This window comes from Chiloscyllium punctatum, chromosome 18 (assembly GCF_047496795.1).
Source record: "Chiloscyllium punctatum isolate Juve2018m chromosome 18, sChiPun1.3, whole genome shotgun sequence".
Classification (NCBI taxonomy): Eukaryota; Metazoa; Chordata; class Chondrichthyes; order Orectolobiformes; family Hemiscylliidae; genus Chiloscyllium; species Chiloscyllium punctatum.
In genome coordinates this window covers 89,133,537-89,143,166 of record NC_092756.1, presented here as the reverse complement: position 1 = coordinate 89,143,166, position 9,630 = coordinate 89,133,537, and the positions used below count along the sequence as shown (strand labels likewise).

At 47.6% G+C, this 9,630-nt stretch overlaps 1 protein-coding gene across 2 annotated transcripts in view; it reads left to right on the top strand.

Moving 5' to 3' along the window:
- The first annotated feature begins 210 nt into the window (after positions 1-210).
- The window catches only part of tmem150b (transmembrane protein 150B), a 10,122-nt gene continuing 702 nt past the window's right edge, over positions 211-9,630 (top strand). Inside the window, exons 1-6 of one of the 2 annotated variants that reach the window (XM_072588686.1) lie at positions 211-271; positions 369-428; positions 2,976-3,043; positions 4,404-4,531; positions 7,076-7,175; positions 9,536-9,630. The exon at positions 9,536-9,630 is cut by the window's right edge and continues 702 nt beyond it. In XM_072588686.1, coding sequence (XP_072444787.1) covers positions 216-271; positions 369-428; positions 2,976-3,043; positions 4,404-4,531; positions 7,076-7,175; positions 9,536-9,630 — 507 coding nt within the window. In that variant the 5' untranslated portion in view covers positions 211-215. Of the gene's footprint in view, positions 272-368; positions 429-2,975; positions 3,044-4,403; positions 4,532-6,997; positions 7,176-9,535 lie in introns of both variants that reach the window. The other variant, XM_072588684.1, reaches the window with a different exon arrangement.

The window sequence follows — 9,630 nt, the reverse complement described above, 5'->3', positions numbered from 1 at the left end:
CTGACGCTGTGAGGCAGCAGTACTAACCACTGAGTCACTGTGCTGCCCAATGCCAGGTTTTTTTGAGAGCAACGTCAGTATCTTCCTTTTAACAAGGGGTTAAGTTTCCCTTCAACTGGACATGCTCCACTATCTTTATCACAGCAGTTTAATTATTGTCAAATCTCACTCCAACCTTTGGACTTTGGTTATCATGTCATTCCCAATTTGCAGTTATGTCATTGCGTAAGCCAGTGACTATTTTAAATTCTCCCAAATATCAGTTTACAATGTAATGCTATCCTATCTGGTTCTTTTATTGTATTGTTTCATGTCATACGCGAATATTAACCAAGCTGTTTTGACTTTGCCTGTGGATTTTTTTGCAGGTTTGGAATAGCGGTGGCAAATGGTTCTGTGAACATTACTGTGGAATTCCCCTACATCAGGTAACTTCAGTGTTGCTGACAGGTGCACCCTGCAAGTCTTCCAAGATATTGTGTTATCGCTCAAACCCAATGACCTAGAAGTGCAAGATTTATCCCAGGGTAGGTGGTAGGCTGACTGTTCATTCCTTCGCTGCAATGTAACTGGCAGACCCAACTTTGCACAGGCACGTGTAAGCTAGGAGCAAGAGTAGGCCATTTGGCCTGCTCCACAATTCAATATGATCGTGGCTATTCATTGAGCACAATTCCCTCATTCAGTCCTCCCCCCTCAAATCCCTTGATCCCTTTAGCCATAATAGCTATACCTACCTCTTCCTTGAAAACACGTAATGTCTTGGTCTCACCTCTCTCCGGGTTAAAATAACACTCTTCATCTTCAGTCCTAAAGTGGACCTTATTCTGAGACTATTTCCCATGATTCCACGCAACACTAGTGTGGAGTAACTTCCTGTTTGCATGTCCCCTGTTTAACCCTGTAAGAATTTTCTAAGTTTTATTCACCACCTATTTCTCTTCAAAACTCTACAAAATACAGACCACTTTCCTCATAAGGTCAGTGGTCACAGGCCTTGAAACATGAACTCTGTTTCTCTCTCCACAGACACTGCCAGACGTGCTGAGTTCCTCCAGAAACGTTCACAGAGTAGGAATTCTAGATTCTCCCATAAGTAGAAGCATCCTCTCCACATCCTACCAGTCAAGATGCTTCATATCTTATATGTTTCAATCAAGTCATCACTTCCAAAAGTCCAGCCTCTCCCACAGGACAACCCTCCCATTCCAGGATTCGTCTGGCAAACCTTCTCTGAATTGCCTTCAATTTATATACTTCCTCTAACAAAGAGACCCATACTCTGGATATCTTTCCAGCTGTTATCTCACCAATGCCCTGTATGACTGAATGAAAGATTCCCTCATAGGTTTGCCATTACTCCTCCACTGCTTTATCTTTCAACCTGACTATTCAGTCCACTTGCACTGACTTTGTCTTCATAACTTTATAAAAACCTTTATTTAACGTTAATTGTTTGCATAGCATGAAAACTGGTCGAGGCAGACTTCACTGAAGCGTTCAAAAGCGAGCTAGATTATTATTTTCTAATTCTCCCACAAGAGACAAGGTTCAGTGGGGTGGCATGGTGGCTCAGTGGTTAGCACTGCTACCTCACAGCGCCAGGGACCCGGGTTCAATTCCACCCTAGGGCAACTCTACAAAATACAGACCACTTTCCTCATAAGGTCAGTGGTCACAGGCCTTGAAACATGAACTCTGTTTCTCTCTCCACAGACACTGCCAGACGTGCTGAGTTCCTCCAGAAACGTTTGCTTTGGTTTGCTTCAAATCGCCAGCATCTGCGATTCTTTGTTTTATTTTGTCTTTAAAACTTTCCTCATGGGATGTGGGCAGTGCTTTTCTTGTCCATTTAAGAGTCAACCTGAGGCTGGAGTCACATAGAGGCCAAACCAGGCAAGGCTGGCAGATTTAATTCCCTGAAGGGTATTGGCAAACAAGATTTTCTTTTTGAATGACGATAGCTAGTGGTTACACAGTCATTCTGAGGGCTAGCTTTTTGAAAAAAAAGATTCCAGGTTTTAAATCATTGCCACAATGGTGTTCAAACCCTTCTATCCATAAGACTACATTACCAAACCAGTGACATAACCACTGTACCACCAGCTTCCTCACAGTTGAGGTGAATAGCATAGGTGCATTTAAGGGCAAGTTGAATAAACACACATGGAAGGAAGAAACAGAAGGGTATGCTGACAACGTTAAATGATGTAGGATGGGAGGAGATGCATATGGGCTAGAATGAGTCTGTTGGGCTAAATGGCCTGTTTCTGTTTTTAAGGACCGGACCAAACCCTCAAACTAAGTTAGGGAGATAGCCTAGAGTGTAACTTTTTCTTATTTTAAAGGCAAGTGCCAGGCGTTGCATTTTGGATTGGTCAAACCACTGGTCTTGAAGCAAAACACACTTTATTCATATACTATAGATAAAATACAACAAAAAAAAATTGGAATAATTAACTCTATTGGATAACTTAACAGAATAATAGATTATTTATAGATAACAGGTACGAAACAGAATCTGTTCCAATATACCCTTGACAAAGGCAAATTCAGTAAAATAGATTGTCTCACATGTAATTCTCCAGTCCAGGAGGAAACAAAACATCAAGAGAAAACTCTGAGAGAGACAGTGGCAGGGAGAGATGTATTGCAGCTTCCAAACTGAGCTTCAACACCCCAGAAATACTAAAAATTAAAATCCTGGCTTTGTGGGAGCTTGACTCCACCCGTTCAAGTTGCTTCTATTGTTCCAACAAAAAAACCCAAGGCCTCAACAGCTGTTTACTTTATTGGTTTGAAATAGACAGCTTGGTACCTCTGTCTTAAAACCTCTCTTCAAAAAAATCAAGGACAAACTACACCTCTCAAAGCCATAGCATCGTCTGAGTGTGCTATTTGTTCTGTGTCATGTCAGTTGCGCTTGTCGGTTGAGTGATAAACATATGACCTTTGACTTTCCGTGTTTTCTTCAGTGTTTGTGGGGCTGAACCACCCCAGAGCTGCATTTTTGGCCAAGTGATGAACGTCGGGTCTTTTCTGGGTGAGTATACCTCAAATGGAATCCTCTTGAGGACACAGGGAGAACTCCACATACACCAAATGCAGACAGTGAGGTTCAGTGAGGCCAACCCCTCCCGGTGTGAAACAGAGCCATGGTGATCACAAACAGCAGCGTCTGGACATCAACCCAGCTATCCACCGCTAACAGGGGAAAGTGAACGTGAGTGAAAACTCACGGTTGCTGGAAATCTGAAGTAAAAGAGCAGAAAGTGTCAGAGGAACTTAGCAGCATCTGAGCTGAGTTGACCTGTCCAGTCCAATGTGTCTCTTCTTCAGAACTAGAATAAGATACAAAAACTCGCAAAACAACAATCTGTGCCTTTCACTGGCTGCCAATTGGATCTTTAAATTCAAAAATCTACTTTAGTCATAAAAATATCTTTTATTTACAGATATAGTCACTGAAGCAGTTCGGTTCTGTACAGTAGCACATGAAGAAACAAATTTTGGAGTTAGACTCCATCCAAAGGCAGTTCTTACTTGTACAAGATTATATTTACATACATTCTGAGGCAATGAGAGGGTCTAACAGGTGAATGGACCCTCGTTATACTTTGGCAGAAAGACCTCAGACAGTGGTCTTTTACCACATGCCCCTCAGTGGCGGCTGCCCCTGGCTTCAGTGCGTCCCTCAGCACACAGTCCTGGACCTTGGAATGTGCCAGTCTGTAACAGTCAAGGTCAACTCCTTGCACTGGAAGACCAAGAAGTTTTGGTTGGACCAAAACTTTCACTGAGTTGATGGTCCTCCAGGTGCAGCCGATATTTGTCTCGGTGTGCGCCCGGGGAACAGACCGTAGAGAACAGAGTCCCATATCACGGAGCTGCTCAGGACGAACCTCCACACAAACCACTACATCTCTCTCCAGAATTCATTTTCAAAGGCACATTCCAGAAGGAGATGTGGAACAGTCAGTACCTTAGGATAAAGGTCACACATGATTACCAAAAGTCAGCAGGCACAGTGGCACAGTGTTGCACTTCTCTCCTCTTTTCGATTGTCATGTTAAAAAAAAAAAATCTGGTTCACTAATATCCTTTCAGGCTGGAAAATCGGTCATCCCTTTATCCTCTGTCTCGGTGTTGCTCACCTGACCTTAAAGAATGAATCTGGAACGTGCCTTTGAAAATGAATTCTGGAGAGAGATGTAGTGATTTGTGTTGCGGTTCGTCCCGAGCAATTCCATGATGTGGGACTCTGTTCTGTATGGTCTGTTCCCCAGGACGCACACCGAGACAAACATCGGCTGCACCTGGAGGACCATCAACTTAGTGAAAGGGGAAAGACCAGCTTCAGAGAGGATGTTTGGTTTTAAAATTGTTTCTCTCGTTCTTTGCAGTTATTTGGGTTTGTGTCATCAGATACCAGCAAGTGATAGACTATGGGTACCAGTCGGTACTGAACATTGTCAGTCTGGTGACTGGCTGCTTGTGCGCAATCGGGGGTTCCTTGGTGGGAAATTTCCAGGTAATGTGTTGCATGAGACTGGAGGGGAGGTGGGGATTGTGGTAGGGGGAGTGGGGGGTGGGGCAATGCTTTTGGCTGAATGGGCAGGTTTTTCCTGGGCTATGGGTTTCGCCAATGGCAGCTGCCGTTGGACACAGTACTTCCCAGTAGCATGAAACTCCGAAATGCCTGAAAAAAAATCCAGTCGCCCTCCCATCACAGGTCAGAGTAAGTGTCTGATGAAGGGCTTTTGCCCGAAACGTCAATTTTCCTGCTCCTTCGATGCTGCCTGACCTGCTGTGTTTTTCCAGCACCACTCTCATCTTGACACTAATCTTCAGCATCTGCAGTCCTCACTTTCGCCTCCCATCACAGTTTGCTCAGTGCTACCGGCCAACTGCATGACCCCTCAGCATCCATAACCCCTTGGCATCCCTGGGTGATGATCCCCGTCATATAACCACCATAACCACCACCTCTCCCTTTCCCTCTGACCCCAGCCCCCCCGTTTCTCACCCTCCACCGGTTTCCCTCATGGGCCCCATCCCGCCGATCCGACAAAGTCAAACCAAAACTCTGCTGGAAATCGAACAGACAAATCCCGCAGAAAGAAAAGTGCTGGAGAAACTCAGTGGCGAACCCAGTGGAGAGAGAGAGAAACAGAGTTAAGTCGCAGATCGGGTAGAACTGTAGGAGCAGATTACTGCAGATGCTGGAATCTACAGTGGAACCAACAAATGCTGGAGATCACAATGGGTCAGGCAGCATCCATGGAGAGAGAGAGAGCAAGCTCATATTTCAAGCCTCGATGACACTTCATCAGAGCTGAGGATGCACATCAGCTCTGACAGTCCTCCAGACTTATAAATGTGAGCTTACTCTCCCTCCTGCCCGGTCGGCTGGTGATCTCCAGCATTTGTTGTTTCTGGTAGAACTGCATTTCAGTCCTGGAGAAGAATTGCACCAGACTCAACGTGAGCTGTTTCTCTCTCCAGAGCTGCTGCCAGACTTGCTGAGTTTCTCCAGCAATTTTAGAGTTTGTTGGTGATAGCGGGTCTCCCGTTTAGGTGAATGGTGCCTACCAGGTATTTCTTCTATAGCCCGATGATTGTGTTCTTGTGCAGCCCTATGTTATAGAAACAGCAATTAAAGTGTTGGTGATGTAATCGAGTTACAGCCAACACACCACATGAAGAGTTCACGCTTTAGAAACAGTGTCCCCAATTCGTCCAATGGGCTAGAGTGAATCTGTGTTAACAAAACACACATTATAACAGAATGACCTGTATCATTACTGTGTCTGTTGCTCCCGATGTGGTCTCCTCTACATTGGGGAGACTGGATGCCTTACTCGCAGAGCACTTTAGGGAACATCTCCGGTACACCCGCACCAATCAACCCCACCGCCCTGTGGCCAAGATTTCAATGCCTCCTCCCACTCTGCCGAGGACATGCAGGTCCTGGGCCTCCTCCACCGCCGCTCCCTCACCACCCAACGCCTCGAAGAAGAATGCCTCATCTTCCACCTTGGGTCCCTCCAACCCCAATGTATCAATGTGGACTTCACCAGTTTCCTCATTTCCCCTCCCCTCTCCTTACCCCAGTTCCCACCTTCCAGCTCAGCACCGTCCTCATGACTAGTCCCACCTGTTTGTCTTCCTTCCCACCCATCCACTCCACGCTCCTATCTGACCTATCATCTTTACCCCTTCCTCCACCCACCTATTCAGTATCCTGTCTTTCAAGGAACTGTGAACCTGCACTCCAAGCTCTCTTTGTTTGGCAATGCGCCCCAGGACCTTACCGTTAAGTGTATAAGTCCTGCCTTGATTTGCCTTTCCAAAATGCAGCACCTCACATTTATCTAAATTAAACTCTATCTGCCACTCCTTGGCCCATTGGCTCACCCAGTTAAGGTCCTGTTGTGCTCGAAGTAACCTCCTTTGCTGTCCACTACATCTCTGATTTTAGTAGCATCAATTCAGGCTAAGTGTTACTGCAGTAGTGGAAAGTAATACTGTTGGACTCATTAGTCATACTGATTATGTGTAGAGTAGACGTGGTGTTGATTTTAAAAGATTTGCTTTTCAGCATCACTCTAATCCCTTCTCCATCCACCTATTGCACTCTCATCTACCCCCCCGCCCCCACACCAGCACCACCCCCTCCCATTTATCTCTCCCCGCCCCCCCCCCCCCCCCCCCCCCGAGGCTCCCAGCCTCATTCCTGAAGAAGAGCTTTTACCCAAAACATCTATTTCCGGCTCCTGGGATGCTGCCTGACCTGCTGTGCTTTTCCAGCACCACTCTAATTCAGACTCTAATCTCCAGCATCTGCAGGAGCCCCTTTCACCTCATTACTTATTGTCCACTCACATAATGTCGTTTCAGGAACTCCGTGCTCTCAGAGGGAGGAGAATAAAAAGTACAAACCCCAGCTGGTGGGGGGGGGGGAGGAGCTAATTTCTTTATTGATTATCTTCAACAGACCGTCAACCAGATCCACGTCCACCTCGTGGGAGCCTTTCTCGCCTTCTTCATTGGCAACCTCTACTTCTGGCTGCAGGTGGGACTGACCTACAAGATCACACCTCGACGCGGAGGGAAGTGGATGGGGGTGATTCGGATAATCTGCTGTCTCATATGCACAGCTTGCCTCATCCTGCGTATCCTTTCGCCTGAGGGCAATAGACCGGGCATGTTGTCAATCAGAGGGGAGTCATGTTGTGGAGGAGCCTGTGTCGGACTGGAGTGTACAAAGTTAAAAATCACACAACATTGTCTATTGTCTAACATCAGGTTATAGTCCAACAGGTTTATTCGGCAGTACTAGCTTTTGGAGCGCTGCTTCTTCACCTGATGAACCACCTGATGAAGGAGCAGTGCTCCGAAAGCTAGTGCTTCCAAATAAACCTGTTGGACTATAACTTTAAAAATCACACAACACCAGGAGCGATGCTCTGAATGCTAGTGTGCTCCAATTAAACCTGTTGGACTATAGCCTGGTGTTGTGTGATCTTTAACTTTGTACCCCCCAGTCCAACACCGGCATCTCCAAATCAGGACCATAACTTGGTGTTGTTTGATTTTTAAGTCAGAGGTGAGGCAGCGTGACTGCCTGACGCTGATCGGAATCCGAGTTTAGCTGCAAGTTCACGCCATCGGGGAATCTCAGTTCGTGCGGGTAGGTTGGCGAAGGTGGGGCAGCTTGCTTTGGACGGGATCGAGGTTTCCAAAATCTGGGAGGGGTCTGGGTAGAGCAGGGAGGCAGGATTTTGCTGGCGCTAGTGTAAGGATTGAGAACGGGAGGGCGCAGGTGGTGGATCAAAGGAACGGTGACCAGGGAACCCTTTCTCTCCGCGAGGAATGATCGTCCTGAGAGGGTGGTGGAGGCAGGCTCAGTCGAGAGATTTGGATGACCATCTGAAAAGAAAATGGCTGCTGGGTTATGGGCTGGAGATGGAGAGTGGGCATGAGCTGCTAATTTGGAGTAGGCCATGCAGACACAATCACCCTATAAGACCTCCGTCAATGCTGTAGTTATCTCGTGACAGAGCGTCTCATTCTCTGAAGAACCCAGCAGCTCAGAAAGATATTCGTTCTCAGGAACCTGATTAAATCGATGCCCAAAGCTCCCTGGTAGCTTTAGTCACTAAATTGAGCCTCCTGATGAAATGGCAGGTTTGGGAATAATCAATCACCCACTCAAAGAAGGCTTGATTAACTCTGTGAGTTACTTTGTTTCACACAGTGAACCACATTGTAAGTTATGAACCAGATACTGCAGCAAAGCAATTGATTTCTGTGAGTGCAACAAAACTGCTCGGCAGAGTCACGACATTGTGTGCACACAGTGCAGAGAGTCATAGAATTCCTTCAGTGGGGGGGAGCAGGCCATCCACACCAACCCTCTGAAGAGCATCCCACCCCAGACCCCCCTGGTATTTCCCATGGCTAAACCACCTAGCCTGCACATCGCTGGACACTACCAGGCAATTTAGCCTGGCCAATCCCCACCCTAACCTCCACATCTTTGGACTGTGGCAGGAGTCCGGAGCACCCGGAGGAAACCCACGCAGACACGGGGAGAATGCGCAAACTCCACACAGAGGCTGGAATCCAGCTGAGGCTGGAATCAAACCTGATTCCCAGGTGCTGTGAGGCAGCGATACTAACCACTGAGCCGTATTGAAGGGGATGATTTAAAGGTTGGGTACACACTACAACAGCCTCAGGCTCTGCTCGTGTGTCAGCGTGAACCGCTGGGTTCTGGACCGAGGATGACACTATGGGGGTGGATAAAATCCACCAGAATGCTTGTCTGGAATGGTGGGAGTAGATCACCATAGAGTCGATCAAGGGACGGTGGCTCAGTGGTTAGCACTGCTGCCTCACAGTACCAGGGGACCCGGGTTTGATTCCAGCTTCTCCCCGTGTCTGCATGGGGGTTTGCTCTAATTTCCTCCCACAGTCCAAAGATCTGCAGGTTAGGGTGGATTGGCCTTGCTAAATTGCCCCATAGTGTTCAGGGATGTGTAGATTAGGTGCATTAGTCAGGGGTAAATGTAGAGGAATGGGTCTGGGTGGGTTACTCTTCAGAGGGTCAGTGTGGACTTGCTGGGGCCTGTTCCCACACTGTAGCGAATCTATGGATCACCAATGCGGGGCTCAGGACTCCAAGTGAGGCTGTGATGGCGCCCACAGAGGTCAGCTCACTTGACTGGCCAGCTGTGCCCTCCTCCCCACTGTCTTGGGTCTGCTGTCCAGCTCAGCCCCCAGCCAGGGGGGTTGTGACAAGTCTTAAGCTTTGAGATGGGGTCAGGGTAGGAGAGCTTTGGGGATGGGGCGGTGGGTGGGGGGTTACTGGGACAAGGCATAAGGGGGGGGGGGGTGGGTGGGTAGTTGAGTCACCTCGATGTAAGTTAGACAGCCTAAGGAGACCGATTGGTGGAGGAAAAGCCCCCCGCCTCAATCTGGAGCGTAAAGAATGTCCTTGGATGCATTTTCTTCCTTGATCATCGACCAGTCCCGGTGCTGCACTTCTGGAAGAGGAGGTCAGGAGCTGCCATTTGCGAGTGGATTGCTGCTATGGTCCTGCTGCTCCTCTTCGGGCTCTTTGCT